The sequence below is a fragment of the Alligator mississippiensis genome, chromosome 4 (genome assembly GCF_030867095.1).
Source record: "Alligator mississippiensis isolate rAllMis1 chromosome 4, rAllMis1, whole genome shotgun sequence".
Classification (NCBI taxonomy): domain Eukaryota; kingdom Metazoa; phylum Chordata; order Crocodylia; family Alligatoridae; genus Alligator; species Alligator mississippiensis.
In genome coordinates this window covers 79,769,397-79,783,943 of record NC_081827.1, presented here as the reverse complement: position 1 = coordinate 79,783,943, position 14,547 = coordinate 79,769,397, and the positions used below count along the sequence as shown (strand labels likewise).

At 38.7% G+C, this 14,547-nt stretch overlaps 1 protein-coding gene across 3 annotated transcripts in view; it reads right to left on the bottom strand.

Moving 5' to 3' along the window:
- METTL25 (methyltransferase like 25) overlaps positions 1-14,547 on the bottom strand; it is a 121,115-nt gene that overhangs the window by 61,324 nt on the left and 45,244 nt on the right. For all 3 annotated transcript variants that reach the window (XM_059726135.1, XM_019494164.2, XM_019494161.2), the window contains 2 exons: positions 11,844-12,488; positions 8,043-8,187 (listed from right to left, as the gene is read on the bottom strand). In XM_059726135.1, the coding sequence (XP_059582118.1) occupies positions 8,043-8,187; positions 11,844-12,488 (790 nt within the window). The remainder of the gene's footprint in view (positions 1-8,042; positions 8,188-11,843; positions 12,489-14,547) is intronic.

Sequence of the window (14,547 nt, the reverse complement as noted above, 5' to 3'; positions counted from 1 at the left end):
AGCCTAAGTCGCAAGTACAGCTCATGATAGCCCTGGAGGCTTGAGCTATGATGAGGAGTTATGGCCAGGCGGCTTGCATTTGTGTTACAGCCCAGGGGCTTGTGGTTTTGCTTTGTGTTTGTATTATTACACCCGGAGGCTTAGGCGAGGCTGTAGGGGTTGGAGGAGGCCTCAATTACTCGCACGCCAGTGCGTGAGCAACTGGCGGCGAGGAGCGCGGCCAGTAGGTCGCGGGCGCAACCCGTAGGTTGCAGACGGGGACCTAGACCCCGGATTGCATGTGGGGGAACATAGACCCCGAAGGCGCAGCTCGCATGCCACTGCACGAGCTGCTAGCGGCGAGGAGCGCGGCTAGTGGGTCGCGGGCGCAACCTGTAGGTTGCGGACGGGGACCGAGACCCCGGATTGCGTGTGGGGGGAACATAGCCCCCGGTCCCAGGAAAGGGGCGGTATTACTGAGTAGCCCAGTGTGGACACAGCGAGCCCCAGAGAAGGGGGGGAGCGCCATACTGAGCAGCCCGAGAGAGCGGGGCCATACTGAGTAGTCCAGCGTGGGCGCGGCGAGCCCCCAGAGAGGGGGAACGCCCTTGTACGTTATTGAGTAGCTCAGTGTGGGCGCGGCGAGCCCCAGAAAGGGGGAACGCCATTGTGCTTTGAGTAGCCCAGTGTGGGCGCACGGGCATAGCGAGCCCGGCCGCAGGCTAGTGCGGCAATCCCCCTCAGACCAAGGTAGGGCGCTGCAGTTGCCCCTGAGAAGACAGGGAGTAGCAGCGCGGGGAGCCAGAGTCAGGGAGGGTGTCCGTGCGGTTGGCCCATAGGACCGGAGGCCCGCTAGAGAGTCCCGGAGCGGAACCACACTGGCAGGGGAGGCCCAGAGTGGGCTAGATCAGAGTCCCAGCAAGAGGCTGGGCATGAGAGAGGGAGCCCAGGGTGGGCCACAGTAGAGAGACAGACCGGACAACGTCCTTTACATCTGCGAGGCTTGGGGCGTGGTATCAGGGGAGGTAGGAGCCACGCACAGCCCGTAAGGCTAGGGCGCTTGAGTAGCGCCCATTGTACGGGGAGACCCACGAGGGGTCCAAGAGCTGACAGGCCTGAGGAAACATAAGGTAGCCTCCCTATTACATATATTCCATCAAGACGTGGCGGGCGAGAATGGAGGGTGCCCTCAGGCCGGAGTAGCGCGGTGAGAGGGCCTCAAGGAGATCACGGCCCTCCACGAGGACCCCGCCGTGACAATAGTTTATATCAAAATAAGTATATTTTTCCACAAATAATTATTTAAAACTGGCTCCTAATAATTTCCAATACTGAACTTAAGAACTCTGTAAGTCATTGTTTATTGTAGAAAAACTGATTTTCCCCAGATATATATGACAGAAAAAAAATGCAAATGCAAATTAAATCCAGGACTTAAAGTCCTTTTTGTTCTGCTCATTCATAAAAAAAAAAAAAAAAAAAAAAAAAAAAAAAAAAAATACCACTTCATTTATACCACTGGTCACTACATGGGGGAGATGGTTAGAAAGCTGCAAGCTACAAAACTGTAAAATTTAATAAGGTAATTATTTTTTTAGGGTGAAAAATATTTTGTATATATTTGTATTAAAATGTGGGTTTTTTGATCTTGCAAATTGACTGAAACATGCCCCTATACATCAATATTTGGGGAGGTTCTGGAAAATAAATCAAACTGTTCTTTTGCTTGAAAGACTATTTATATGTTCATAAGATCATAGGAAAACAGGCATGTGTGTTATTGTGGCATCAATGATGGTTGCTTTAAGAAAATGACTACAGAATATCTTTGAAAATACAGGAAAATTCCTGTAATACTTACATTTTTGCCTAGCTTCCTTCTAAGTCTCTGGTTTATAATACTTTTATAATAGTGAAAAACCTCTCTGTGTTTCAACAAAATGCAATAAGTGGGATTTATGTATTTGTTGAATGTTTATTTAAAGAACCACTTGGCGCATTCAGTTCTGAGATCCTTTTTGTGTCCTGCATCCAATATATTTAAAACCTCTTTCCTTTAGCTTTCACAAATTTATTGAAATTCTTTAAACAAACTGTGCTTTCTTTTGCATCCTTTTCATTTCCTTTAATTTTATTTATGAGCTTTTAAAAAGTTAGATGTTAACAAGTATAGCCAAAGATTATATTTAGCTGGATTAAGAGTCCCAAGGCTCTTGTTCCCTTGCAAAAAAGTCTGCAGCATACATAATCAGTATATGTGCAATTATTCAGATGTTGATAATACCCAGTTACACGTGTTTAATGTTGAAGCTTTATTTATTTTTCCTAACTTCTCCAAGAATTACTTATTGAAAAGGTACTCTTCACAACTGCTAAGCCTCTGCTGTTCATCAGTCTGGCATATATCCCCCTCTTTCTAACCTAAAGACTTGATTCTAGAAACCCCAACTATCAGGGTAGTGTTTACTCCATAGAAAATATAACCACTATGTGAATGGAGGCTTTAAATCACTAACAAAACAGACACGGCATTTGAGGCAGATTGATCCAAGTGTCCCTTGTCCCTGAAATGAATGAAAATTAACTTGAATTAGCAATGTCCTGAGAAAGTGTTCTTAAAGTGGGACAATGGGCTCATACATCTAAGATCCCAGGATACAAGGCTCCTATTGTCCCAAAAGAAACCCTTAGTATTGCTGGGACTACTTATATAGTACTATAGCCATAAGACTTTCCAGGATTAGGTCCTATTTCAAACTACAAAATAATTATGAATAATTATCTCCGCAGTAACAGCAATTTTGGTGATACTTGTGTTCTGATAACAAATATGGCAGACCTGCAACTCGCTGGCAATGCATTCCTTTTTGTGTGCATAAGGAAAGATATAATCATAGAAAGTTTAGGGTTGCAAAGGACCTCAGGAGGTCATCTAGTCCAACACCTTGCTCAAAGCAGGACCATCCCCAACTAGATTATCCCAGCCAAGGCTTTATCTAGCTGGGTCTTACAAACCTCTAAAGATGGAGATTCCACAACCTCTGTGCATAACCTGTTTCAGTGCTTTATTATTCTCCTCATGAGAGAGCTTTTCATAATATCTAACCTAAACTTCTCTTTCTACAACTTGAGACCATTGCTCCTTGTTCTGTCATCTGCCATCACTGAGAACACCCTAGCTCCATCCTCTCTGGAACCACCCTTTGGATAGTTGAAGGCTGCTATTAAGTCCTTCCTCAGTCATTTCTTCTCCAGACTAAGTCTACTTTTCTCAGCCTCTCCTCGGAAGTCATGTGCCACAGCCCTCTAACAATTTTCATTACCCCCTGCTGGACTCTCTCCAATTTGTCCACATACTTTCTGTAGTGGGGTGGCCCAAAACTGGACAGAGAATTCTAGATGTGGTTTCACCAGTGCTGAACAGAGGGAAAGAAACACTTTCCTCAGTCTACTGGCAAGACTCCTATTAATGCAGCCCAGTATGTCATTAGCCTTCTTCTCAACAAGGGCATACTATTGGCTGTTGTCTTTAAAGACCTATTAAAGGAAGCTACTGAGCAGTTCCATACCATGAAATTTCATTCACATTTCCCCTCCTATTGCTTTATCTGGTTTAGTCCATGGTCAAGGGCTTACTGCCTGGCTCATTTACTTAGAGATGCATGGAAATGAGGAATAGGAATGCTCCTCAAAGTTTCAGTATAGATGCTGATCTCATTTGCTGAGGTCACTTCTGCCTAATGACAATCAGAAAATGTCCTGATGATTTGCCATAATGGATCATTATGCAAATATTTTATTTAAAAGGTCTACAGTAAACTGTAACAATCCTACTACACAGTAGTTACTGTCTATTTTTGAGAACAATTGACTCTATCAGACATGGTAACAGTGAAGATAAAACACAAAAGTAATCAATTGTACAAATCCCTAAATCTATCTATCCATACAAAATTATTTGCATCGATGACCAATTCCACTGAGTTGAAGGAGATTAGTTCAGACTTTCAAAGAGCTGCCAAAACATTCCTTATTAACTAACTTCCTAACCATTGGCTATAACGTTAACTGAACAGGAACTCAAAATTATTGCTTAGTCTCTGTAGCTGTCTGTAAACTAGAGCTAAATTCCTCAAGGATCAGATCCAAAACTTTTACCAGAAATAATGGAGATGCAGTCCTATTCCTATAATTCTTGGCTACTTGCAAGAGGATCTATATCTACATTACAGTCACAATCCAGGCAACTGCATGTTCTGCAGTCCAAAAGAGATTTAAAATTAATTCTTCAATAGTTGTTGAGAGATACTTGTCTTACATTCTCATTCACAAAATTTACTGAGGTGGACCAGATGGAACCAGGATATAGGATCATCTCTCTGACTAGGAAGACAGATGACACAGGGCTCAAATTGTGTGAAAAGCTGTCATCAGTACAGGTATATTATGAAACGCAGACAACCGCTAATCCTACTAGTTTGGGAGGGCCTTTGACCTCGAAATCACGGTGGTTCAGTAATCAGCCAACAACTCTGTCTCCTGATAATCCACTCCCTAGGCCAATGAAGCACAAGTTACATCCAAAAAGGAGAATTTCTCATCCTGCGAATACCACAGTTAGTAAATTCTTACTGACCTCAAATAAAACAACCTTTGGCATTAGATAAAAGCAACTGCCAAATGATACGCAAACCTCTCAAGCTATGACATCAGTCCACAGTAGCTCTTGTTGGGGATGGCACATCTAACTTCAACCAAGCTTATGCCAATACTCATCTGTATTTACAAAAGGAACATGTGTTACTGCTGGCAGAAGGAATGGATAGATGTTTCTCAGAGTGGTAGCTTTTAAGCTGTCAAACCAAGCAATAACAGCTAACCTACCACACCATCAATTTTTAAATGGTAGTCCCAATTCATTCTGCAGTGCATGAAGCCTACAGTTAGTATGGTGGTGTGGCTTGTAAGCCTACATGGGTTCCATTTTGTCATAGTCATCAGAAATAAGTTCCTGCAAGAGCAAACAATGACTGCTGCTGTTGTAATTTCCCTCTCCTTGTCACCAGTCTCCTGGGCTCAGAAAGGGTATCATTAAACTAAAGAAACAGGTGCAGTTTGAAACAAAGTCAGCTAAGGTAGCTAACTGATTTGAAAACACCTTATTTTCCTAAAATATACAAGCTCCCCAAAGCTTATCAATGCTACATATTCATTTTTTTTTTTTTTTTTTTAAACTTCTATTGCCAGTGTCATGGAACTAAAACCATTTTAAAAAAAGGTTTGAGACATATGATGTAAATTATAATTTGGCTCATTATGGACAAACTAATAAATTGCATTATGATTTGTCTCATAGAAAGGGTAACAGTAGACTCAAAGGATGGTACAGTCATGACTCCCTGGCAAGTGGAAGTCAGTGCATAGCAGAAGTGGAAAAAAATATTTCTCATTCACTCCCCTTAAGACAGCTTGTATTCTTGGGAGTGCATACAACTCTGTATTCCCTAAGAACAGGAAATGAGACTGGCTATGGTGCCAGTCCTCTACCATAGACCCACGTAAGAACCAAAGATAATGTGGTCCTTTGGGGCAAGTGTAGCAACTACAGTTGTAGATACTATGATAACTATTTTTGCAGTAACATTCAGAATTCAACAGATTTTTCAGAGTGTGATTCAAATTACTGATGTGTTCTTTCACAGGAGAAGATTGTGATGTTTTCCTTCTTTTTCATAAGGAGCTCTTCATTAGCAAAATTTACATCCTTCAAGCTGCAAGAAATTAAACAACTAGGAATTCTAGCATACAATTTAGCTTCATTTCTCTGTGAAACTGCAGTATCTCCTATCTCTGTGCACCTGTATTTGTTTATGTTTGCACTTCCAATAAAACATCACACCTGCTCTTTTGGCTATGGTTGGGCAGCATTTGTATCTTAAGGCTTTAAGTTGTCTGAAAAAATAGCACACAAAAATTACTCTGAGAGCCAAATCTAACTATTTCTCAGTGATTAAGTGTTTTTCTATTAACTACATATCTAAAAATATACCTCTCTTTTTACTGTGTTTTTTCTTCCTAGTAATTTGAAGTACTTTGGAATACTCTGCATTGATGTGCCATGGGCTTTGCTGAAATTGTTGTATATGGATGTAAAGAATATGTTAAAAATGTGAATTAAATATAGTGATACATGCTTTACACTGTACACAACCTGAAACAATAGAACAATAACTAAGTCTAGTGTAAAATATCCTACTCTTCTCATCTTTATATGGTGTTATTATGCAAGCTTGATGACAACTTAAATGTTGGCATTTTTTTCTCCACTAATCAATTTATTGGTATTTACCACTTTTAGGTGCCCTGTACACGTAACAGGTATCATGCAGTTAACTGCACAATTACCTTAAGACCAGCTACATGTGCAAAGTACTTACTCACATTAAAAAGCTCCAATGAGCTATAAAATTAAACCTTGAAAACATGTACTAACTTTATAGCTGGCTGCTATCGAGCTTTAATGTGTACCTGTAGTGAGGTCTTCTCTGCAGCTGTGAGCCCCATCAGCTGACAAGCTCCCAGCTGCAGGAGTGCACCATGCTTAGTGTGAAACCCTTGAGCCCATGGGATCATGACAGCCACAATCCCCCAGGCTCAGGGTGGGGGTGAAACCTCCCCAGGCACAATCAGGACCAAGCACCCCATCAAGCATGTGACTCTCAGTTCTGGTTGTGCATAGACCCCATGGCTGGAAACCCCATCAGCAAAGGGGGCTCCCTACTGCAGGAGCCTAATTCTTGCCAATGCAGAGGTAACCCAGGATTAGGCTCCCCCTACACTGGGAAAAGGTGCAATTAGATGTAATATGCAGTTGTGTGGATCGTGGATTAAATTCAATCATGCCTTTACCTTTGTGTAGCTACAGCACTTGCCAATGAGTGTTGGAAAAAAAACTGAGGGATTTCCCTCCTTTTCTTACTTCATAAAATAGAAAATATAAAACTGGAGTTAAAATCAAAAGTTTTCCATATGGATGACCCATATTGACCCAGGTACAGAATCCTTTGAGCATTAACAATCATTTGCTTAATGACACACATAATTTTAATTAAAAATACGTTACATGCATTCATCTAAAATTTTGTCCAGATTCTCACTGTTGTCAGGTTACAGGAATAGCTATTCACGTATTCATTGCTACTAAAGACCAACACGATGTTGTTTGCATTGTTGGATTTTAAGCTTTAATTTAAATTTCCCACGGGATTTTTAGTGACACCAAAACCATACTTCCACTGCTAAGTATGAAATGCCAGACCCATTTTTGTGATAACACAGCAGTCCATGAATTTTATGTATTACAGTATACATTGATAGAAACTGTGCAACTACAATTTCCAACTCCTTCCTCTTTGCAAGGCTTTAATGAAGTATGAAGAGTTTTTCATACTAAAAATACCAACCTTCTCCCAGAAATAAAAAAGAAAAATAGCTCCTGAAATAAAACTTTTCATTCAGTGTGAAGTAACAGTCAGAAAACATTCAGTTTTGCTCCCCACAAAAATCTGCTGTATGTGTACTGTTCTACAACAATTCTGCCAATGCCCCAGAATGCTATGTTGATGAGTGCTTTTTAAAGCAATAAGCTTAAATTTAAAGGGCACAACTCAGCATAAATATAAGTTGTGTGCATGTAGCCAAGGGCAAAATCTGGCACAAAATATTTCAGAAAGATGAAAACATAGTGCCCAAGCCCCCCCCATCCCCCCCCCCCCGCCCCATTTTATGAGTGAAGTGTAATGGAATAAAAAAAAGCTGTATTTGTAACCACATAAAAACCTTCTGCATTAATGCCCCGAATTTCAGCGAGAATATTGGAAATACTGGCAAAACAGGAAAGCTACAGGGCATCCGCAATGACTGAACCACATAATGTAATTAAAACCAGTAATAAATAAGCCACTAGAAAGGAACAGAAACAAGGTAGTTATTAATTAAAAGGGTATAATATTCCCAACTTGCAAGCTGGCAGCCTCAACTTTAGTTTAGAAGAGTTACAGTACCTTTTTGGTTTTCATACTGTTCTGACAACAGATGGTAGCAGCAGCCCACACTACAAACTGCCTTGATTTCAGGTGTAGCAATAAAAATTCGCAGTGTATTTGGAGCAAGATCTCCACATGTATGTAGACCCACCATTATGCAGTCCTAAAAATAAAATAAAAACAAATAAAAATAGTTCTTTTCAACTGAGAGGGAGACAACAAAAACAGTTCAACAAGATACGCTGCAAATAGCTAAACTGCTGTAAGTTTTTAATAAATAAGCTCATGAGGACTCCTGGTGTCCTATTCTGGAAATTTTTGCAGAATACTGTGAACACTTGAGTACTAATGAAATGTGAAACTCTTTCCTTTAAAATACCATCAAGGAATGGAAGTGTTCTTCACTTTGTTGGAGTTATGGGGATACTCTTACTTGTACTTTCTTTGGCTAGGACAAATCAAAGTCCAACACCCATAACTGACTCTGAGTCAGTTGTCTGGTTATGCAGAGAACAATACTGGCCATTTTCCTTTGCAACATTATTATTATTTTTTTCATTACTTTTAGATTTTTACTTAGTGATTCCTACTTTAACATGTTTCAAACTACCTATGACAATTCTACTGCTTATCAATGCCTGAACAGACATGCGCTGTGCTTCCTACCTAAAATGGAAAACAGCAAGTAATTTGAGGCAGAATATGTATTCTGTACTTTTTAAAATTTTATTTTTATTTACATTGTGAGGTACATTTTCTCTGTAAGAACCTATACTGGAAATGAATGGTCAGTGGCCACATACAGGTGTTACGTTTTTTCTAATGTATGAACTTCCAACTCTTACTGTTGTCCCTCCAATAAGCCTTTTGCCATCTCACATTACCACTGAGCAGAAAGAATTGCAAAGTTAACATCTAGTTTACAATTAGATAACACCCTCTCTCCCCCTCCATCTGTTTCTTCTTTGTGTTTCATTCCCTGTTTCACCCTGTAAGAAGTTCCACCTAGCTTGCTCCATGCACTTGTTATCTAATGGTTGGGTAGGGGTGCGTACACATGTACTAATTTTCTGACAGTTAAGCCAGTTTAACATTTTTAAGTCTATTTAACTGTCAGAGCACACACGTGTATGGAGCAGAGTTGATTTAAATGTAGTGCAAGATAATACACCTTGGAGGTATATTATCTTGAGTCACATTAAATAAGTTGACTTAGTTCACAAGATGGCTGCTGTCATGTCAAAGAGTTGTACATGTGTACGCTCCAATGTGGCTTAAGTTGACTTGGTTAAATCGACTTAGTTAAGTCACCTTATTTTAAGTTGACTTAGTATGTATATATGCACCCTAGATGTACACTTTGCAGTACTTTCTGCTCAGTGGTAATACGAGATGGCAAAAGACTATTGGAGGGACAATAGAAAGAGATGCAAGTTCGTGTGCTGGAAAAAAACAGCATTTAAATTCTGCAGACTGGAAAAACTGGACAGAATTATTCCAAAAGCAAGACAGTAGAAGGTGGCCACAAGATACAAGAGATATGAAAACTATGTTAAAGTAATCTATAAATTCTGGTAGTTCAAAAGGCAAGTATCTCTTCCCTATCCTAGTATAATCAATTACACTTTTGTAGCCCCACCAATTTAGGACCTCACTCATTTACCTGAGAGCAGATTCTGGTTCTATGACTTAAGACCAGTATATCCACCCACTAGAATTCAGTAGCTCTAAAATATATGTGCCTTTCCTTATAACTGCAATCCAATATTTTTTTCAATGAGTCAAATAATTTTGAAGTTCCACCAAATAAATCAGAAATACTTCCGTTTTCCCCTAAATATCCTCAGAATTTGGGAAGACTGCAAAAAGCACATATTGTTGCCAATACCAACAATATCATATATTAGCAGATATTATGCCCTCCTTAGGCCACGTCTAGTGCTGTGCTAAACAGCTACATGACATCTATTTCATTGTGTAGTGTGCACAGTCGTTCTTAGCATTGTTCTCTGATAGTGTCACCATCTTGTTTCATCTTGTAAACACCCAGGTGAAAACTGGTCAGGTATGAACCCAACCCCGAGTATTTAGGAGTCCACTTCAACCAGGCTCACCTATAAGCATCATCTACAAATAACTAAGAACAAACTTGCCATACATAATAATATAATCTCAAAACTGGCTGGTATGAGTTGGGGAAGTGATTCTGAAGCTCTTAGAACATTGCTGCTGGCCCTTGCTTATTCAGCAGCTGAGTACTGTCTTCCAGTTTGGGGCAGGAGCACTCATACCAGCCTCAGTGACTCTCAACTGAATAAAACACTGAGACTCATAACAGGTACTTGCAGATCCACTCCTGTTCCTTGGCTGTCTGTTCTATCCCATATCCGTCCTCCTGATCTTCGATGTAAACAGACTACTTTAAGAGTCTACAAAAAAACAGCCTACATTTAATACACTATCAATTTTTGAGGAACTTAATGATCTCCCTAAACCAAGGCTTAAGTCGAGAAGGCCACTTTGGGGTGCATGAAGAGAGCTGAATGGCAAGAACTCTGACATCATTGTATACACTTCACATCAGTGTAAATATTTATATAAACTTCAGGGCACTGAGATCAGCTCATTATTACTATTATACAACAATCAGTTTAAAAATAGTGATAACCATCCAAACTATAAAAATACTGTTTGCATTTATTCTTCCAGACTTTTACCAGAGGCACATTACTAAATATATTTAAATAAGGAAAGGTTAAATAAACATTAGGACCAAGATTAAAAGAGTACTGTATAAACCACTTAAGATACCCATGGGTAAGGCAACTTGCCATTTAAATTATGCAAATGGCAGAATCCATTTGCCAAATTCCAGTAATTTCAATATTAATATTCCTGCAGGTATGCTACTCCTCGTAGGAACAGCCTACTCTTAGCTGTTTGCACCTTATAAAGGCAGGGATACATTATTAGTTGCCTTCTAAAAGAAGCCTTGAAATTGACATGATCTAGGTACTTTCAGGGCTGGTAACAGCCTAGCGCTGAGAGCAATGGAAATTGCCCAAAAAGATTAATCACCAACTCTCCTTGCTAGGCAATATTCTGATTACAATGGATAGGCTGATTTGGCAAATAGTCAAGTTAACACGTTTTGTAAGATTCCTTTTTTTAACTGCAACTCATTAAAGAGATCACTGTTAGCCAGGCCAGTTTCTTGCTGCATTTCCTATCCTGTCCTTGCATTGGGATAGCCTGCTCTGCATCCTTAATAAGGTTTCTTTAAGGTACAACCAGCTCTCTTGCACTTATTTTGCCCTTTGACTTGGTTCCATAAAATCCTGCCTGGATTCCTCAAATTTGTAAATGTCTGCTTTTATTAAGTCCAGTGTTTTTATTCTGCTGTTCTTCTTCCTTCAATTTTTTTGACTGCCTCAATACCTTTGTGGATTGAGCCCTTTTACTAGACAGCAGTTCACCAAATTCTTCTAAATAATTCATTAGAATAAAAAATATATCATTAGAATATATGCAGAATCAGAATATAAATTATTGTAGGGTAGCTGAAAAATATCTTTTAACTACATTTTAAATGTTAATTTTAGCTACACTTCAGATCCTATCCAAAATGGTCTAACAGATGCACTAAAATAAGAAAACAGTGAATACATCAGCAAGAAATGCAGTATTGAGTCAGAATTGTCTGCTTGCTCACACAGCTGACAGCATTCTATATCCACTCTGCACTATGACAGTGACTACCCAAGATGTAAGGCAACATAAAATCATACAATAATAGTTGAAAAATATAAGTGAAACAACCTCTAGATCTGTAATGATGTCAGAGAGTTCTGTTCCCGCAGTGATATATGAGGTTAATGGAAAATAAATGTTTGATTCATTTGACTTGCTCGCTCTGGCCTTGATGGAGGCCATTTTTCTTTGTTCTTTTTCATCTTCAGAGAGCTCTAGGTAGTTATTTTTGGATGAAGAAGTACCTTCTATAGCATCACTAGGCAGGATGTTCATAATAGAAAAGGCATTTTCAGAAAGTTTGTTCTTATAAGACTGTAGCTGTGCCACTCCATGAAGTTCAGTTTGTTTGCTGGTTTGAGACATTTCAGAGTCTGTGAAAACTCCAGTACTTTCCAGAGGAATTGAAGCTGAAGTAGCCAGATGATCCTCACCATGAAGATGGTTGTTAGCATTTAAGAGGTCTTCATTGATATTTGATTTACATTTCATTTCATCCTCCACTGGCCCTTCCTTTGCCTCTTCCACCACTTGGCCTTTGACACCTGTTCTTGCCCGACTTTGATAGGCTCTCCAGTGTTTCTTCAATTTCCTATTCCGTTCACTAGCTCCATGAGTATTGGTGCTTGAGGAATCAATTCCATAAACCTTTAAGTTATATTGCATGGACAAAAAGGAACTCAGGTAGCCTTTTCCAGAACCAAGGTCAATCACCTAGGGTAAGGAAAAAAAAGGAAAAAAAATAGCATGCACCGTATTAATGAATAATAAATAAACAATGTTTCATTCAAATACTAAGAGTGAGTACCCCACCCTCCCAAGAAAAATAAGTTTAACTTAGTTTATTTTCCACTTATTTCTGCTAACAAATACTTTATTGATCAGGTTCTGGTTTTAAAAAAGAAAACTGTTATTTCTATAAGACAAAAATGTTAAGCTGTTTTGTTCTACACCATAAACGTAGTCAATGAGATAACCATGACTCTAAATGTCCTAGCGTTTCATACATGGCTTTTAATGTACGTTTTGGCACAGAAGTTCCTTTTATAAAGGGGAAAAGACGATGGTGTGGGCATGTTTGGAGTACTTTGGCAGCCTATTCTGGGTAGCTAACCCAAAGTATGTCATCCCCATGGCAAGATTTTTCTTGAAGTGACACACACAGGACTCCAGAGCTCACACGCTGGATTTTTCCAGCTGTCAGTTGATGGGAAGGGATGCCTGGCCAGAATGTGTAGGCTGAAAGTTTAGAATCCTTAAGGTTTTCAGGACAAATATGCATCTACATAGACTAGTGGTGAGTGAGAGACAAGACATACTTCGGTTATAATTTCTATGAATACATTTTACTTGTATTTTTGTCACCACCACCATAAGATCCAAAACAAAAGAAAATAAAGTCTGTGGAATGTTTTTGCCAGTGATGAAAGAATGATAGGCTAAATTTCAAAGATGGATATTACTGCAGCACAGAAAATGTTACAAGTCTTTTCATGCTTGCATCTCTAAAACATATTGTATTCTTTCTATGAAATAAACCCACTGGACAAACTCAGTGAATTGTCTGAAAACTTATTTATTTTAAACAAATACGCAAACTGTTTCTAGCTTATTTGTTGCCAAGTTTAAAAATATACGTATGTTCTTTATATGCATGTTAAACAAAATATTTATTAAAAAAAGGCAGTGATTTTATGTTGAAACAGAAAGACTGGATTGAATTAATTCCTGCTGTAACTCCACTGATTACATAAGGAAAGGTAATCATCATTCTATAGTACATATGCCAACCACGATCTTTTAAAATGAAATTTCCATGATATAATAAACACCAATGCCTTGTCTATACTGGGCTGGGTACTATATATTTAAACTGTTTAAATAGTTCCTGGCACATGAAAGGCAGAAACACAATCTTCCAAAAGTATTTCAGCATTTTGCAGCATCAAATAACGAATTAAGTAGACAGTGTAAAAAGAATTAAATCTTAATTGTATCACACACCATCTTCAATGCTTTATGCTTTGTTGGGCACACGGTAATCTCTAAAGCAAGTTTAACAAATGTGTTAAAAGAAAAGCATGTATACAAAAGAAAATAAGCTAAGGGTGATTTTATATAAAAATTTCACTTGTATGATAGTGTCAGTTACAATAGACATTACGATAGATATTAGAACAGGTTAGAAACATGACTGTTAAAGTAACATAACTTTAAAGACGTTTTAAATGTTTTAACCCATAGAGTTAACCTGTAAGTGATTACAGTAGGCATAGTTTCAGCCTTCATACCCTTTTTACTATTTGTTATACTACATAATAAAGCTCCACAAGAGAACACTATCCTCTACCACACATTATACATCATAGGTATGGAGGTGAAGCTGAGGACACTTTTCAATCCTTCAGTGATCTGTAATTTTTGAAAGAAACACCCTGTAGATGTGTGCTGTTGTAGAATTTTTAAGTAAATGTTATACACACACACGTGCACATGTCTTTTCTTTGTGAGAGAGACTGAGAAAAAAAATCAATACAGAAAATAACTCTCCTAAAACTTTACAATTCATATATTTTTTAAGTTGAAAGGTAACCAAAACAAAGGAAGTTGCTTTTTAATAACTGACAAGGAGATGTTTAAAATGCAACTGGAAAGCTCATTTCATATATTAGGGATTTGTAACTTTGAAGAAATAAAATTTTGTTGTAATATATGACCAAATGATGGAAAAAGAGTTAATATGAAGCAGTCTGCATTTCATATTTAGTTACAT